Here is a 19855-nt window from a genome sequence, read left to right as displayed (position 1 = left end):
ACAAGTCCGATGCGGGACAGGCAGACACGATTGCAGCGGTTGCAGGGGAAAATTGGTGGGTTGGGGTTGGGTGTTGGGTTTTTCCTCCTCTGCCTTTTGTCAGTGAGGTAGGTGAATTGGTAATGATTAAAATAGGCATTGTATCCTTGGGAAGATGTTCATTTTAATACAATTTACCCTTCCTATCAGTGTTTATGGTAAATCTTTTTTTAGGAGGAAGGAATGAGGCTTTGCACTTGTAAAATTTAAAAATATGTCTCAAAAGAGATTTTGTCAGTTTTATTTTTCATTTTCCCAGTTGTGAATGATACTGGCAATCAAAAAAGAAAATGAGGAGCAATCTTATTGAACCTAAGTTACCCTGGTGAATGTACTCCTCCAGCCCTCATGGTTGGGATTTCTGGGATGTAGACTGAAACAGTATGTTTTTTTCTATATCTGAAATTTAGTTAACCAGAAGTTAAATTATCCAAATTTTTTTTTGGTGGCGACATGATGTTGCAAGCTGATTTATTTATTTTTATTTTTTTTAAATTGTTCAAATGGGGCTTTGATGTGCTATTGCTGCCAGTTTAGTACAATGGAGCTCAGAATTAGCTGGGAAGACAGACACTGAATGGCTGGATATCTGCTCTGAGGAGGATGCTGGAATCTCAAGCCATTGGTGAGCAACTTGATTAAGTCGATGGGTCAGGCAGCACATGAGGCAGTTGTTCTTGTTGCAGGTAACTCTTCATTTCTTCTTTACCCTCCACTGTACTTAGTTCTCCACTGTCCTGGTTTCTTCAAGAAGTGGGGACCTCAGGCTCCCCAGGATCAGCAGTGGTGGTGGGGAGGTATCAGAATTGGCGACAGGCTGGGAGGTGTCGGGGATTAGTAACGGCTGTTCTTCTGTTTTCTTCAGTTAACCGATGCAAGTATTCTGCTGGTACTGGGCTGCTTAAAGCTACTTTTCAGTTATCCAAAAAAATAATCCAGTTAACCTAAAAACATCCAGTCCCAAGCTTTTTGGATATGGGGAAACTAATGAAGAAATAGTAATGCATTTCTAGGTGACATGTTAAGAAACTTTCATGTCGTGATGTTCTAGATTATGAATTGAGTTAAATTACACAGATGCCATGGTGGGATTTGAACTATGGATTGTTAGTTTGGGCCTCTGGGTTACAAGTTGTACAACTTAAGCACTCTGCCATATCCATGTCTCTATTAAACATTTAAGTATAAATCAATTTTTTAGTTGTTCTTGTATGTTTAGTGTGTGAATTGAGGATAAGTAAATAATAGTCATGCCTTCAGGCATTCTGCTAGTAAGGTATATTACAGTGAAGAGGAACAGTTTAGCTCAAACAATAGTCTTTAGTTTTCATGCATGAAATGCATTCGCACTCCAGAAATTGTTGTTGAATTTGCTTCAATATAATCTCACATATGGGCCAAATGCGTCATGTAAATAAAGGTGTCAATATATATTGAACATCAGTAAGATATTACTAATTGTTGTACATATAGTATCAAAATTTTTTTTGTCCAGTGCTGATCCAAAGCGAAGTGATAGGTCCTAAAAAGTGCTTTTCAGATACCATCAAATATTCTTGGAAGTTCAGGTGTCAATGTGATCCAAAAGCAATCTAGCAGCAATCAATGATACAATTTAAGGCGTATTAATTTACAAGTATTTAAATTGCCTGTTGTTAAATTCCATGTAACATTGTGTATTCTATTTATTTCTAATTGATATAATTCAATATTTATGATTTGCTGCTTGTGAACTCGATGGTAAAAGAGTATAAATTTAGCCACTATAATTTTTTTTATTCAGGCACTGGATGGGTAGTTAAAACGATAACTGATGGCTTCACGCCACATTACATGGAAAAACAGAGTTTTAAAGGCAGAAAAAGACTTTCAGTTTTAAAAAAAAAACCTCTTTCATGGCCTTAGGACGTTCCAGAGTACATTAGAGTCAATGAAGCACTTTTGATGTATGGTCTGTTGTAATCGATGGAGCATAGCAGCCAATATTCATGTAGAAAACTCCTACAAAGAGCAGTGAGATAATGGACTAGCATGTAGTGATGTCTGGCTGGCAGCTTGGTACAGAATCACTTGATATTTGCAGTGAGTGTGTTTTCACATTTTGGACTTGCTTACCTGTGCATTGTTGTGCAAATGGTGAAGATTTTGGAGGCCAAATTGATGTACATCTCACCTTCTGCATTGGATCAGATATGTCTGAGTTCTTCCTATAAATAAAATAAGCTGAGGAGCTGTATACACTTTGTAACTCACCCCTGAACTTCATTCCAGATGAAGCTCGTACATCAAGTGCAGCCCTCTACACTTGCTGATGTTTAAGGATTGTACTTCAATTAGGAGGAAAACAATTTTAATCTATTATTTTAAACTTAATTCACATTTATTAATCATTTGCCAATTGCATTCTGCATAGGGTCTGGGTTTTGGGGCATTTGCAGTCTCGTGGTTGCTCTTGTACTGTTCCGCTTTGAATGAAGTCCACAGCAGCAAAACTACTAGCATGTCAAGAGCTGCATGTACTTGAAACCAGAGGCATCCAATGAGATGCAGATAACTCCAGCTTAATCTAGTCAGCAAATGATCAGATTTATTAAGTGCTTTTGAATAAGTCCCATGGGATCTTTTACAAATGCCAAAGAGAACAGACTGATGATGGCTCCAAATGGTGGCACATTTCCCCAGAAAGACAAAATATGAAGGATATTATTAAATTAGAGAAAATACAGAAAGAATTAACAAGGATGTTGCCTTTATTAGAAGGTTTGAGTTAGAAGAGAAATTGAATAGGCTTGGTCCTTTTCCTGTATCAAAGGAAGATGAGAAGTGATATAATGGAGGTAAAACACAGGATTCTGTTGACACTGTGGTTAAGTGGGGCAAAAACAAACACAAATGCTGGAGAAACTCTGCAGGTCAAACAGTGCCTTTATGTAGCAAAGGTAGATTCATCACCAACATTTCATGCTTGAGCCCTTCATCAAGGTGTTGAGAAACTTGAGATTGTTATAGGTTACAACAAGGTATAGACATGATGCAGAACTGGGCAGAGTTGGAGTTCAATCTAGATAAGTGAAGTGATGCACTTCAGAAGGTCACACTTGCATATGTGATCAATGGGAGGATTCTTAAAAATGTAGATGAACAAATGGATCATGGGGTCAAGTTCTTAGGTAGTTGGAAGGCAAATAGTGTGCTAACCTTCATTAGCAGAGGAATTGATTTCAAGAGCCACAAAGTACTGTTGGAGCTCTAAAACTCTGGCTAGACTACATGCAGTACTGGTTGCATTATTGCAGGAAGGATATAAAAGCTTGAGAGGATGCAGAGGATGCTGACTGGAATAAAGAACTTGTCTAATGAAGCAAGGTTGGCAGAGCTAGGGTAATTCTGTTTGGAGTGATGAAGGATGAGACTGAGAGGCACAGGTAAGGTGGACAGACAGTATCTTTATTACAAAGGTGATAATAGCAAGAAACAAAGGACATTGGTTTTAAGGTGAGTGGAGGAAAGGTTCAGGGAGATATCATAGATAAGGTATTTGCACACCATAGTGGATGCCTGGAATTCATATCTGTGGGTGGTGGTGGAGGCTGACACCAGAGGAATAGTTAAAATACTCCAAGATAGGCACAGGGATGTAAGAAAAATAGAGGGCCATAGGTGTGTTACGCTCCATCCTCAACATCCATTGGAGCGCTTACACCCCTAACGTCGAAGTACTCGAGATGGCAGAGGTCGACAGCATCGAGTCCACGCTGCTGAAGATCCAGCTGCGCTGGATGGGTCACGTCTCCAGAATGGAGGACCATCGCCTTCCCAAGATCGTGTTATATGGCGAGCTCTCCACTGGCCACCGTGACAGAGGTGCACCAAAGAAAAGGTACAAGGACTGCCTAAAGAAATCTCTTGGTGCCTGCCACATTGACCACCGCCAGTGGGCTGATAACGCCTCAAACCGTGCATCTTGGCGCCTCACAGTTTGGCGGGCAGCAACCTCCTTTGAAGAAGACCGCAGAGCCCACCTCACTGCCAAAAGGCAAAGGAGGAAAAACCCAACACCCAACCCCAACCAACCAATTTTCCCTTGCAACCGCTGCAATCGTGTCTGCCTGTCCCGCATCGGACTTGTCAGCCACAAACGAGCCTGCAGCTGACGTGGACTTTTTACCCCCTCCATAAATCTTCGTCCGCGAAGCCAAGCCAAAGAAGAAGATAGTTGTGGATTAGATTTACATAGATTGGCAGTGACACACAAGTCTGTAGATGTGATTTGGAGTGAAAACTGAAATGCTGATCTCACGGTATCTATAGGGGGCAAAGATATATTACTGATATTTTGAGCCTGAGTCCTTCCTCAAGATAGCAGAACTCTGCCTCAATGTTGGTAATATATCTTAACCTCCTATGGACCCTGTGAGACTGGTTGAGTTCCTCCAGCATTTGTTTTTTCATAGATCAGCACAACATTGTGAGCTGAAGGGCCTGTTTTGTGGAATAATTTCCTACATTTAAAGATACTACATGGTAGAAAACCCTTCAAAATCCATACTGCCCATGACACCCAATTAATCCACCAGTTCCATCTTTTTCGGAAAGTTGAGGTGGGAGAGAAATGAGAGCACGTGGAAAAAAAACTTGAGTCAGCAGGAGAACATACAAACTCCTTAGTCAGTACGTGATTCAGACTGGTTTCCTGACATGGTGGGCCAAAGGACTTGCTTTTATGTGGTACATTTGATGATACTATTTTCAAATGGAGTCTCTGAAGTGTGACTTGAACTGTATTATTAAAAAAATCTAGTATTTTTGTTCATTAGTCATGCCTTGAGTAACACTGTAGATTATTCTTCTAGATCTATTGATGCTGTTTAAAATGGACACATATTGACAACCCAGTGCAGTTCCTCCAAGCTGGTCACTTGAAAGGCCTTTAGCATATTAGAACAATAAGCTTGAATGTCAGTTCTGTGCCATTGGGCAAAGGGATTAAAATTCAAGTCGTTGCAGGAAGAAACAGAATTGAACGTCAAAATATGACAGAAATGAACACCCATTAATTAATATGTCAGCAAAAAGAAAACTTGCAGAGAAAAGTGATTAAGCTGATCAAAGTGCAGGCACAACAGAAGTGTATCATGTCTATTAGATGTTTGATGTCTAACATCCTTTCAAAACCTCATGTGATTTTCAAACAGGCTGCATGACAGTGGATATGATGTCACTGAGGCACCTCCAAGAGAAATACCAGCAGAGGCGTCGCTGTCACATTTGTTGATCTAACCAAAGCATATGACACTGTTGGTAGAGGTGGCCTATGGAAGTTCTTAATAAAATTTGCTTCCCCCCACCCCCCCCATGCTTAACCAACATCTGTCAGTTCTATGAAGGTATGGAAGGCCACAACAATGTGTGGTGAGTGGTGAGTTGTCACACATTTCCCATTAGTAAAGGAGTAATAACAAGGTTGTGTTTTGGGTGAAACTCTGTTTGGACTATTCTTCGCTGCTGTTATTCCCAAATGAGGGTTGATGACTGGCTCCTTAACCTCGCAAGACTGAAGCAAAAATAAACGTCAAGGGCATTGTGGCGCACAAGCTACAGTTTCTTCATGACTGTCCATTGGTTGCCCACTCTAATAGACGCAGGGGAGCACCAGTCACTTTGCCAGTGGTGCTAAGTGCTATGGATTGGCCATCAGCCTGAAAAAGATGGAGGTTTATATACCAACCAGCCCCGGCACAAGGTGTGAAGAACCAACTGTCCTCATTGATGACACTCCCCTCAAAGCTGCCAACAGGTTACTCTACCTGGGCAGCATCAATAACCTCCTCAGCTTCTCTAGAACCAGAAAGGCCTGCTTTGAGTTTCGTCAGCTGAAAGATCAGGATTGGTCACAACATCAGGCTGGTCACCAAATGGAAAGTGTACATGGCTGTTCTCTTATCAGCCAGCTATATGGATGTGAGACGAGCCCATATCACAGTCACTTAGGTCAGCTTTACCAACTGCAGCAGTATCACCCCGCCATTCCCTGACGATCCCCCCCGCCATTCCCTGACGATCCCCCCCGCCATTCCCTGACGATCCCCCCCGCCATTCCCTGACGATCCCCCCCGCCATTCCCTGACGATCCCCCCCGCCATTCCCTGACGATCCCCCCCGCCATTCCCTGACGATCCCCCCCGCCATTCCCTGACGATCCCCCCCGCCATTCCCTGACGATCCCCCCGCCATTCCCTGACGATCCCCCCGCCATTCCCTGACGATCCCCCCGCCATTCCCTGACGATCCCCCCGCCATTCCCTGACGATCCCCCCGCCATTCCCTGACGATCCCCCCGCCATTCCCTGACGATCCCCCCGCCATTCCCTGACGATCCCCCCGCCATTCCCTGACGATCCCCCCCGCCATTCCCTGACGATCCCCCCCGCCATTCCCTGACGATCCCCCCCGCCATTCCCTGACGATCCCCCCCGCCATTCCCTGACGATCCCCCCCGCCATTCCCTGACGATCCCCCCCGCCATTCCCTGACGATCCCCCCCGCCATTCCCTGACGATCCCCCCCGCCATTCCCTGACGATCCCCCCCGCCATTCCCTGACGATCCCCCCCGCCATTCCCTGACGATCCCCCCCGCCATTCCCTGACGATCCCCCCCGCCATTCCCTGACGATCCCCCCCGCCATTCCCTGACGATCCCCCCCGCCATTCCCTGACGATCCCCCCCGCCATTCCCTGACGATCCCCCCCGCCATTCCCTGACGATCCCCCCCGCCATTCCCTGACGATCCCCCCCGCCATTCCCTGACGATCCCCCCCGCCATTCCCTGACGATCCCCCCCGCCATTCCCTGACGATCCCCCCCGCCATTCCCTGACGATCCCCCCCGCCATTCCCTGACGATCCCCCCCGCCATTCCCTGACGATCCCCCCCGCCATTCCCTGACGATCCCCCCCGCCATTCCCTGACGATCCCCCCCGCCATTCCCTGACGATCCCCCCCGCCATTCCCTGACGATCCCCCCCGCCATTCCCTGACGATCCCCCCCGCCATTCCCTGACGATCCCCCCCGCCATTCCCTGACGATCCCCCCCGCCATTCCCTGACGATCCCCCCCGCCATTCCCTGACGATCCCCCCCGCCATTCCCTGACGATCCCCCCCGCCATTCCCTGACGATCCCCCCCGCCATTCCCTGACGATCCCCCCCGCCATTCCCTGACGATCCCCCCCGCCATTCCCTGACGATCCCCCCCGCCATTCCCTGACGATCCCCCCCGCCATTCCCTGACGATCCCCCCCGCCATTCCCTGACGATCCCCCCCGCCATTCCCTGACGATCCCCCCCGCCATTCCCTGACGATCCCCCCCGCCATTCCCTGACGATCCCCCCCGCCATTCCCTGACGATCCCCCCCGCCATTCCCTGACGATCCCCCCCGCCATTCCCTGACGATCCCCCCCGCCATTCCCTGACGATCCCCCCCGCCATTCCCTGACGATCCCCCCCGCCATTCCCTGACGATCCCCCCCGCCATTCCCTGACGATCCCCCCCGCCATTCCCTGACGATCCCCCCCGCCATTCCCTGACGATCCCCCCCGCCATTCCCTGACGATCCCCCCCGCCATTCCCTGACGATCCCCCCCGCCATTCCCTGACGATCCCCCCCGCCATTCCCTGACGATCCCCCCCGCCATTCCCTGACGATCCCCCCCGCCATTCCCTGACGATCCCCCCCGCCATTCCCTGACGATCCCCCCCGCCATTCCCTGACGATCCCCCCCGCCATTCCCTGACGATCCCCCCCGCCATTCCCTGACGATCCCCCCCGCCATTCCCTGACGATCCCCCCCGCCATTCCCTGACGATCCCCCCCGCCATTCCCTGACGATCCCCCCGCCATTCCCTGACGATCCCCCCCGCCATTCCCTGACGATCCCCCCCGCCATTCCCTGACGATCCCCCCCGCCATTCCCTGACGATCCCCCCCGCCATTCCCTGACGATCCCCCCCGCCATTCCCTGACGATCCCCCCCGCCATTCCCTGACGATCCCCCCCGCCATTCCCTGACGATCCCCCCCGCCATTCCCTGACGATCCCCCCCGCCATTCCCTGACGATCCCCCCCGCCATTCCCTGACGATCCCCCCCGCCATTCCCTGACGATCCCCCCCGCCATTCCCTGACGATCCCCCCCGCCATTCCCTGACGATCCCCCCCGCCATTCCCTGACGATCCCCCCCGCCATTCCCTGACGATCCCCCCCGCCATTCCCTGACGATCCCCCCCGCCATTCCCTGACGATCCCCCCCGCCATTCCCTGACGATCCCCCCCGCCATTCCCTGACGATCCCCCCCGCCATTCCCTGACGATCCCCCCCGCCATTCCCTGACGATCCCCCCCGCCATTCCCTGACGATCCCCCCCGCCATTCCCTGACGATCCCCCCCGCCATTCCCTGACGATCCCCCCCGCCATTCCCTGACGATCCCCCCCCGCCATTCCCTGACGATCCCCCCCCGCCATTCCCTGACGATCCCCCCCCGCCATTCCCTGACGATCCCCCCCCGCCATTCCCTGACGATCCCCCCCCGCCATTCCCTGACGATCCCCCCCCGCCATTCCCTGACGATCCCCCCCCGCCATTCCCTGACGATCCCCCCCCGCCATTCCCTGACGATCCCCCCCCGCCATTCCCTGACGATCCCCCCCCGCCATTCCCTGACGATCCCCCCCCGCCATTCCCTGACGATCCCCCCCCGCCATTCCCTGACGATCCCCCCCCGCCATTCCCTGACGATCCCCCCCCGCCATTCCCTGACGATCCCCCCCCGCCATTCCCTGACGATCCCCCCCCGCCATTCCCTGACGATCCCCCCCCGCCATTCCCTGACGATCCCCCCCCGCCATTCCCTGACGATCCCCCCCCGCCATTCCCTGACGATCCCCCCCGCCATTCCCTGACGATCCCCCCCGCCATTCCCTGACGATCCCCCCCGCCATTCCCTGACGATCCCCCCCGCCATTCCCTGACGATCCCCCCCGCCATTCCCTGACGATCCCCCCCGCCATTCCCTGACGATCCCCCCCGCCATTCCCTGACGATCCCCCCCGCCATTCCCTGACGATCCCCCCCGCCATTCCCTGACGATCCCCCCCGCCATTCCCTGACGATCCCCCCCGCCATTCCCTGACGATCCCCCCCGCCATTCCCTGACGATCCCCCCCGCCATTCCCTGACGATCCCCCCCGCCATTCCCTGACGATCCCCCCCGCCATTCCCTGACGATCCCCCCCGCCATTCCCTGACGATCCCCCCCGCCATTCCCTGACGATCCCCCCCGCCATTCCCTGACGATCCCCCCCGCCATTCCCTGACGATCCCCCCCGCCATTCCCTGACGATCCCCCCCGCCATTCCCTGACGATCCCCCCCGCCATTCCCTGACGATCCCCCCCGCCATTCCCTGACGATCCCCCCCGCCATTCCCTGACGATCCCCCCCGCCATTCCCTGACGTTCCCCCCCGCCATTCCCTGACGTTCCCCCCCCCGGTGAGACATGGTCTCCAATGCAGAGGACCTTTCTTGAGCCGGAATGCCAACCATTTCCATCTTGGTGATGTCAGCGCAACTGTGCTGGGCAGGACATGTTGTCTGAATGCCTGACAGATAACTGCCCAAGGAGCTCTTGTATGGCCAACTGTCCAGTGGTACACGAAAGCGAGGAGTCCATTAACTACAATACAAGGATGTTCTGCACAGGAGCCTCAAGAAAGCTGATGTTCGTCCGTCACATGGAGGATCTGGCTCGAGATCTGTCGCAGTGGTGGGATGCCATCAGAAAAAGTGTGGACGCTGCTGAGAAAAAGCTCTGAGGCAATAGAGGAAAGGCGCAGGAAGTGCCACAGCAGAGCTTCTGCCTCTGTTGCCCCTCCAGGCCTTGCCTGACAAGTATGTGGCAACCAATGCCTGTACAGCCTCTCCAGGACACTTGCATCAAACACACAAACTGACTGAAAGGATCCATCATCCTACGGGATTGATAACCAGAAGAAAAGATCATGTGTAACCATCAGCAGTAAAAAACTAGTCATACTTGAGCACCTGAACAAAGGTACATTATTATCAAATGGATCACCTTCAGTAACTAACCTGTGGATTGATTCTATTAAGACAGTTGGATTCTGAATATATTATAAAAGATTCTTTCTCAGGCTACAGGACATTTGTAGAGCGCGTCAAAAGAATCAAAGACTTGTTGATCCAAGCCAAGGCTTTTATTAACTAGAAGATTGGAGCATATCACATGTAGGTAGACCAGTCAAGAATGAACTTGTCTGACTAGGAGCAACCCTTTAAGACCTGCCAGTAGGCATGGCTACGCTCTCAGCCAATCACAATCATCCTACACTACAATCTATACATATACACATTTGGTGATGGAATCTGTACTATCACAACATTAAAATATTCAAAATTTCTTGTATATTTTTATGGCCTAATAACAAATTGCTACAGGCACATGGCCCACAAGGTAGCCAAGTGGTCTAGCAGTTTTCTAGGAATGAAACTTCAGAGGTATCTCCGTGTTTCTATCATGTTCTAGAAAATGGGCTTACAAATTTGCTAGTTATAAATTGACAAGCAAATTCATTTTCTGACTTTTTAAAATTTTGTCTCACTAAAATGCCAAGGTTATTTGTGGGAACATTAGGAAAATAGGCAGTGTCCAGCATTTTCTGCATTTATTTAATGTTTGCAGCATCTGTTTATTTTTGTGTTTACTGATCAAATTTCACTAATCGTTACACTATTAGCGTAGCGATTAGTGAAATGCTGTTACAGTTCCAGCAACTGCGGTTTGAATCTGGAGCTGTCTGTAAGGAGTTTGTACATTCTCCCTATAATCTGTGGATTTTCTCTGGGTGCTCCAGTTTTCTTCCACCCTTCCTTCCAACCTGGTATGTCTTATAACAGTTGAGGGTTAATTGGATGTAAATGGGCAGCACCGGCTCGTGCACTGAAAGGACTTGTAACCATGCTGCAAGTCTTAATTTAAAATTTGATCCCAGAATTAAGGATATTGCAGGTGCAGCTACAGATGAGTCTTGCTTCAGTAGATACTCAGAAAATGGAGATTAGTTGCCAATGGAGACTAACCTCAAGGGTGCTATGTTAAATGCAAGAATAGATTAGTGTTTGTTTGCAGTTCCTATTGTTTTTCTTCTATCTGATAACACACAGGCTCTGAAAATACTGCAATGAATACTGTTGCTACACCAGAGAGATCAGTTAACTAGAGTCTTCTTTGGCTTGGCTTCGCGGACGAAGATTTATGGAGGGGGTAAAATGTCCACGTCAGCTGCAGGCTCGTTTGTGGCTGACAAGTCCGATGCGGGACAGGCAGACACGGTTGCAGCGGTTGCAGGGGAAAATTGGTTGGTTGGGGTTGGGTGTCCCTGTCTGTGCTGAACATGTCCAAATCAAACTAAAAATCTGCTGCATTACTTGACAGATACACCTCCATGCCCTTCATATTCGTGTATCTATATGGAAGTCTCGAATGCTACTATTTGCTTCCACCATGACTCTTGAATCCCTGATCCTGGCACCTGATACTCTGTGTAAAATACCTTCCCCAAACATCTCCCTCCTCATTACCTTAAACACATGTCCTTTAGTATGTGATATTTAACTGACGGAAATGATTCTGACTGTCCACCTTATAAATTCCTCTCATGATTTAATAAACCTCAATCAGTTTGTCCTCAATTTCCTCGAGAAACCCAGCTTTGTCCAATCTCTCCTCTTGCCTTGTGCACTCTAAACCAGACAACATTATGGTAAACCTATTCTATATTCTTTCTAAAGCTTCCCCATCATTCCAGCGATAGGGCATCCAGAATTGCGTACAGTGTTTCAAATGCAGCACAAGTTTTATATAGCTGCAACATGACTGCCTTACTTTACCATCCTAGCTACTTAAATGGATCCCTTTGTGCATCAATCAACTCCATTAATTGTATACATTCTTCTGACATGTGATCTCCAAAAGGGCATCATCTCACTTGACCAGATTAAACTCATTTTCCATTTATTTGTGTCTGTTGATGGAATGCATCAACCCACACCTCCCAGAGATGATAGACCCATTTCAATTTGTCTATAAAAGATATCTTTCCATAGACTATGCTGTAGCCTTGTCACTTCACTCTGTCCTGACCCACCTGGTAAATGATGTCTCAAGCAGCAGGCTGCCGTTCGTTGATTTCAGCTCGGTGTTTAATATGATCATTCCTCAGAGGCGCTTGGAGAAGTTGTCCTCGCTGTGACTCAACATGCTTCTCGCTAACTGGATTCTGAACTTGTGATGGAAAGACAACAGTTTGACCGTGTAGGTAGCAGAATGTCGAGCACTGTCCTGCTGAGCATTGGCGCACCTCAGGGCTGTGTTCACACTACTGCTCATGACTGCATTGCCAGGCCAGCTCCAATGGTGTCATCAAGTTGGCAGATGCAAACAATTTAATTTTTTGACAATTTACATGAGAATTCAATGATTTGGTGTTCTTGAAAAAATGAACTAGAAAATAAGATGTTTTTTCTTGAAGATACTGTTACTAATTTGTCAGTAGACAACACTGCTCTTATTAGAGCTATTCACAGAATTTGTACGAGAAATATCAACATTCAAAAATTAAGTAATCACTTTATGCAAGATGACTTCATATCTAATGCTGAAATGTATGTACTTTATATCCAACAGGCCTTTGCAGCAAACTCTAATTCAGATGGAGTGGTGAGGCATGATTTACAACATCCAATTGTTGCACGCTATATACGCTTAGTACCACTGGATTGGAATAGTGAAGGCCATATTGGATTGCGAATGGAAGTCTTTGGCTGCCCTTACTGTAAGTATAAATTGATGATTGTAAATTAAACATTGGTGCACTTAATATGTCTCAGGTGGAGCAAACCAATTTGTAGAACAAGTCAAAGCAACTCTTATCACTTTAGAATTGCGGAAATATGCTTTAAAAAGGTTATTATTGGATTTGGTATCCTAATTGTTTACATCATTGTTCGTCAATTCATAGTTGCCAAACATGAACAACAACTTATTGGCACTTCTCCTTTTTGGTGATTTCTACAAGCATAAATGTTGAATTATTGATTTGGGTCTTAAATTGGAAATTGACCTTAAATTTCTTATTAGAAATACAAATGATGATTAAAGAATTGCAATATAGAGTATTAGCTATATATTTTCTCTGTGGCATCAGAGGCTGAGGTAAAATCAGGATAAAAGGGCAGCACAGTTGGTACAATGCTATTACAGCAACAGGAAACTGGGTTCTAATCTGCTGTTGATCTGCATTCTTGCATGTTGGTATGGGTTTCCTCTGGGTGTTTGGTTTTCCTCCTACCATCCAAAAAATAAAAGTATGGCCTTTTGTATTTTAATTGGTGTATATAGATGGTGTGGGCTGAAAGGGGCTGTTGCTATGCTCCATTCTCTAAATTTTAAAGAAAAATAATGAAAGGCATGGTTAGACAATATCAAAGCCATTTTCCCAGGGTATAAATGTCAAATATGAGAAGATGTTGGTTTAAAGTGAGAGAGAAAAAAAGTTTAAAGGAGATTTTCAAGACTAGTTTTATTGCACATAGTGTCAGTGTCCTGGAACACATTACAGGGGGAGGTGGTAGAAGCAAATCTGATAACATTTGTGATGCATTTAGATACAGTCAAGAGAGGGATAAAGACCATGTGCCCATAGATGGGATTAGTTTCATTTGGCATCATGGTCACGGCAAATATGAAGGGTCAAAGGGCCTGTTCCTGTAGTGGTCTACATTCCATATTCTAATAACTTACTCAATTTGCTTACCCCCAGATATTTGGAAAGACCATTATTTCAATGAGATAATGATGTACATTGAAAGGGAAAAAGATGTCTTGATTTACAAATGAGTTCACTCTGAAGCATTTGTTGTGCATTTATGTCCACAGATGCTGCCTGACCTACTGAATGTTGCAGAAATTTTTTTATTTAGTATTTCCAGCATTTGGAGTAGTTTTGATTTCAGCAAATGTAAGGTTTTATGATTTCTATGATAATTTTATTCATTTGAAAAATGGAAATTGGGTTTGAATGTATGGGGATTGGAAGAAAATTTCTTTGAAAGGTACATTTGAAAGGGAGGGGGAACTACAAATAGTAATACTGGTTTTTCAATGCTATCTAACAACCTATTTCTGAAGAGATCCTAAGTAGGATAGATGGGAGAGCAAGCGGTTGTGCATTTGAACTTTCAAATGGGGTTTGACAAGGTTCTACACAAAAGGCTGCTTAAAAAAAGATGAGAACCCATTAAATTGTAGGAAGGATGATGTCATGGCTGGAGCAGCAGGAAAGGAGTAGGAATAAAGGGAAACTATTCTGGTTGGCTATCTGTTACCAGTGATGTAACACAAGGGTTGGTGTTGGAGCTGCTTTTTAATGTATATAAATGATTTGGATTATGGAACAGATGGCTTTGTCAAAATTTGAAGATAATACCAAAATTTGTGGTAGGGAAGGTGGTGTTGAGGATACTAAAAGGCTGCAGAGAGACTTGGATAAATTATGAAAATGGGCAAAGAGGTGGCAGATGAAATATAATGTTGGAAAGTGTACATTCATGTACTTTGGTACTTGAAGAAAAAAAAACAGATGAGCAGACTCTAGAGTTGGTTCAGAGATTTAAAGGGACTTGGGAGTCGTGCAGGATATCCTAAAGGCTGACCTTCAGTTTGAGTCAGTGATGAAAAAGGTGAATACAATATTGGCATTCATTTCTAAAGTGATAGCATTCAGGAACAGGGATGTAAATTTGAGATTCTAAAGGTCTGGAATACTGTGTACAGTTTTGGGTGCTGATTTTGAGAAAAAGAAATATGCTGGATTTGGAGAAAATGCAGAGAAGATTTACAAGAATGATACTGATACTCTATGAAAGGGTTAGTATATAAGGAAGGATTTTCTGCTTTTGGACTGCACTCGTTGAGTAGAGAAGGATGAGGGGAGTCCTCAGGATTTTGAATGCTGAAAAGCCTGGACAGAGGAGATGTGGAAGGATGTTTCCCATGGTAGGGGATTCCAGGACAAGAGGGTATAATTTCAGGATAAAAGAGCATCAATTTAAAATAGAGATGAGATAAATTTCTTAAGTCAGATGGTCCTGAGTTTGTGGAACCTGGTGCCACAGGCAACTATGGAAGTGAGGTCGTTGGGTGTATTTAAGGCAGAGATTGACATGTATTTAATTAAGTCAGGTCATCCAGGATTGTGGGGAGTAAGCAGTGAGTGAGTGGGTGGAATGATTTGAATGGTGGAGCAGACTCTGGGCCAATAGGCTGACTTCCACTCCTATAATCTTGTAAAGATGCCTACAGGCATTTTCTGGCATTGAACTATCTACAGCTTACTTTCACATCAGTGCATGCTTGAAAAACATTGTCCTCCAAATTAACCCTGCTCAATGAGATTGAAGGGCATATTTTATAAAATAAATTGTGTTATGTTCTAACACCAATTAAGTCAAATGTCAGTTCAATATTAAAATGTTCATGCCATCTTTATTTACATCTTTAATATCTGCCAAAACTGTAAATAAATCCAGCTCATGCTGAGTTTAACCATTGACCAGACTTATTTGAATATATGCCATAACTGAGCTTTGACTGCATTCTCATCTAAGAGTCAAATGCTAACTCCTAGTCTTCTAAAGTGACATCATTTAAGCTCATTCTTTTAAAATGATTCCAGAATATAAATTGGTTACATTTATATTTTTGCAATTTACTTCAGTTATTAAGCTTTACCCATGTCCTTCAGGATATTGAGTTTCTTTGTTTTGATTCTTTTGAATCTTGGGTAATTAACTATTTTGCTGAATACTCCAAAGCAAGGCTGTTATTTGCCTATCAAGACACTTTTTTTTCCATTGACTAAAGTTATTGGCCTTTTAGCTTTGTGCCAAAATGCCTTCCACACAATTGGTAAACAACAATAATTGTCTAGTTAAGTGTACGAGTTGGAAATATTTCTGACTGAGCAAAGTCGAGTTAAGTGTACGAGTTGGAGATATTTCTGACTGAGCAAAGTCGAGTTAAGTGTACGAGTTGGAGATATTTCTGACTGAGCAAAGTCGAGTTAAGTGTACGAGTTGGAGATATTTCTGACTGAGCAAAGTCGAGTTAAGTGTACGAGTTGGAAATATTTCTGACTGAGCAAAGTCGAGTTAAGTGTACGAGTTGGAAATATTTCTGACTGAGCAAAGTCGAGTTAAGTGTACGAGTTGGAAATATTTCTGACTGAGCAAAGTCGAGTTAAGTGTACGAGTTGGAAATATTTCTGACTGAGCAAAGTCGAGTTAAGTGTACGAGTTGGAAATATTTCTGACTGAGCAAAGTCGAGTTAAGTGTACGAGTTGGAAATATTTCTGACTGAGCAAAGTCGAGTTAAGTGTACGAGTTGGAAATATTTCTGACTGAGCAAAGTCGAGTTAAGTGTACGAGTTGGAAATATTTCTGACTGAGCAAAGTCGAGTTAAGTGTACGAGTTGGAAATATTTCTGACTGAGCAAAGTCGAGTTAAGTGTACGAGTTGGAAATATTTCTGACTGAGACATGGCACTCCTGTCGAGAAGGAGGTTCAAGCCATCGTTGGTGTCATTACCTAGCCAGGAAGAGATTTACCCTGCTAACAGACTATCGAGCTGTTGCATTCATGATCAATAGCAAACTGCAGGCAAGATCAAAAATAACAAAATCCTGGGATAGAGAACTGAACTTTCCACCTTCAACTATGACATCCTATACTGGCCAGGCAAGCTCAACGGCCACCCAGACACCCTAACCTGGGGAACGTACACCAGGGTGCATCTTGGTTGCCTTCAATTCCTCCATGATGACGTTTGCCACCCCAGAGTCATGAGATTGTTAGACTTTGTGAAAGCCCAGAACCTTCCCTACTTAATTGATGATGTCAGTTTGTTGAGCAGACACTCAGGTCTGTGCAGAATGCAAACCACAGTTCTTCTAGCCTAACAAGTCGCACCTCATAAAGGCTAGTCCTTTGAATATAACATCAATTTCAAGAGGCCCCTGCCCTCGTCCAACAGGAATGTATACTTCCTGAATGTCATTGACAAGTACTTCAGGTTCCCTTCTGCTATCACCTGTCCTGACATGACCTCAGCCACCATCATAAAGGTGCTCTGAAACAGATTTACTCTCTTTGGGTACCCAAATTACATCCACAGTGATCAGGGGTCCTCTTTTATGACTAACAATCTGTGCCAGTGCTTGTTGGCTAGAGGCCAGGTGGAGAGAAAACAAAACAGTTTGGAAAGCTGTCCTACTGGCTCTAAAATCAAAAGGCCTGGCAGTGTCCCATTGGCAGGAAGTCCTGCCAGAAGCACTCCACACCATCTGATCCCTGTTGTGCACCACTATGAATGCAACCTCATATGCACGCATGTTTCCAAGGAAGTAAGTGACTGGAACCACACTGGCTCTCATCCCTGGGACCTGTCCTGCTGCGGAAATGTGTAAGGGGTCATACGTCCGGCCTATTGGTTGAAGAGGTGCAACTCCTGCATGCCAACCCTTAGTATGCGTACATAGTGTTCCTGGAAGGTCATGAGGATGTGTTCCCCAACTGGGACCTAGCGCATGTCAGAGACCTCTCCCCACTCCCTCCTACCTACACCCATACTGCCCCCATTAGGGACACTGTGCAGGTCAGTGACCCACCCACCACACCATACACCCTGGATCCTGCTCCAGCTGCTCTGACAACTACGACTGCCCTCACTTGCAACCAAGCCCTACCTCCTATGGAGTCAGCCCTCAAGACACAACCAGCAATAGAGCTGACCATTATACCACTGGTGGAACTGTACTGGTTACTGAGGAAAAGGAGACCATCCAATCAGCTGAGCCTTGAGGACTTTTAACCTGGTGGAGTTTTTGTTTTAAAAGAGGGGGTGAATGTGGCGATATGAATATGTAACTGCTGATGGATAGCTGGACCATTTCTTCCCCCCTGGAACCCCCCCCCCCACCCCCGTGACTTGATCTCTGGTAACTCCCCTTGTGACCCTGGATAAAGATTGACCTCCCTGTCCCTAGTCGAGCACTTGGAATCAGGAGAGATACAAGTCTGTAATAAAACCTATCATTCCTTGCTCTATGGCTTTGGAGTTATTGATAGAGTGTATTGCAGCCACATCTCCTCTCTCACCACCATTCAGGATCCCAAATATTATTTCCGAGTGAAGCAATATTTCACTTGTGAATCTGCAGGGGTCATCCAGTGCCAAGTTATGGTCTCCTCTACATTGGAGAAGGTGGATGCAGACTGGGAGATCGCTTTGTTGAGCACCTTGACGCTGTCCACCACAATAGTGTGGATCTCCTAGTGACCACACATTTCAATTCCCCATGCCATTCGCCTGCTGACATGTCTGTCCATGATCTCATGCACTGCCAGACTGAGACCAGCCATAAATTGGTGGTACAAAACCTCCTCTTCTAACTGGACACCCTCCAACCGAATGGCATTAATATCTACTTCTTTGGCTTTCATTAAACCCCACTCCCCATTCACTTCTAACCCCTTTTCACACAAACATGATAATTGGATATGATAAAGTAAGAATTTAACATCTCTTGTTGGTCTGGAGTCCTCCCCTACCCAGCATTGTCTGAATTCTGAGATTTCCTGCATCTGGCTCATTCTGCTTATTCTTTAAAGAAGGGCTCAGGCCTGAAATGTCAGCGATATATCTTTGCTTTTTATGGATGCTGATAAGATCAGCTGACTTTCTCCAGCATTCTGGTGTGTTTTTTTTTTTAACTCAAATTCCCAAACCAGACTGTGATTGAACAAGTCGGTAGATTTTCCACAGTACACCTGCAGATGTTTGAGCTGTTTGATTACATGTCAAATATGTTCAGACTTGTTAGAAAGTAGAGAAGTGTGTGGTCTCTTCATGATTGCCACAATATGCTGGGTTCAGGCCAGGTCCTTCGATTGTATGGGCTCCCAGGAACTTGAAGTCACTAACCTTCTCCATCCCATCAATCCAGATGGGATGGAATATAATGGTCCCTTGTACTCCCATTCCTAAAATCTACAATAAGCTCCTTGGTCTTAACTGAGAGGTTGTTGTTCTGGCACTACTCTATCCTGTATCCTGATTGCGCAAATTGGGATTGTACTCGCTGGAGTTTAGAAGATTGAGAGGGGATCTCATAGAGACATATAAAATTCTGGCAGGACTGGACAGAATGGATGCAGATGGGATGTTTCCAATGATGGGAAAATCCAGAACCCGGGGCCATGGTTTGAGGATAATAGGCAAACCATTTAGGACCGAGATGAGGAGGAATTTCTTTACCCAGAGGGTGGTGAATCTGTGGAATTCATTGCCACAGAGGGCAGGGGAGGCAGGTTCATTAAATATATTTAAGAGGGAATTAGATCTATTTCTTCAGTATAAGGGTATTAAAGGTTACGGAGAGAAGGCGGGGACGGGGTATTGAACTTTAAGATCAGCCATGATCTTGTTGAATGGCGGAGCAGGCTCGAAGGGCCGAATGACCTACTCCTGCTCCTATCTTCTATGTTTCTATGACTCATCATTTCCAGTTATTGGTCCAACAACGATGGTGTCATTTGTGAATTCATAAATTGTGTTGGAGCCAAACAATGTTGTGTAGTCAGGATTGTACCAGGAATAAAGCAGAAAATTTAGC

At 46.1% G+C, this 19855-nt stretch overlaps 1 protein-coding gene across 4 annotated transcripts in view; it reads left to right on the top strand.

Annotated features, from left to right (window-relative positions):
* LOC138750405 (contactin-associated protein-like 2) overlaps positions 1-19855 on the top strand; it is a 2015431-nt gene that overhangs the window by 823603 nt on the left and 1171973 nt on the right. For all 4 annotated transcript variants that reach the window (XR_011349326.1, XM_069912458.1, XM_069912468.1 and 1 more), the window contains exon 4: positions 12809-12956. Coding sequence is in view for 3 of the 4 variants with exons in the window: in XM_069912458.1 (XP_069768559.1) it covers positions 12809-12956 (148 nt within the window). In the remaining variant the exon portion in view is untranslated. The remainder of the gene's footprint in view (positions 1-12808; positions 12957-19855) is intronic.

Source organism: Narcine bancroftii, chromosome 1, assembly GCF_036971445.1.
Source record: "Narcine bancroftii isolate sNarBan1 chromosome 1, sNarBan1.hap1, whole genome shotgun sequence".
NCBI classification, from domain to species: domain Eukaryota; kingdom Metazoa; phylum Chordata; class Chondrichthyes; order Torpediniformes; family Narcinidae; genus Narcine; species Narcine bancroftii.
Note: the sequence above shows the minus strand (reverse complement) of the source record. Positions and strands in the feature narration are given on the sequence as shown.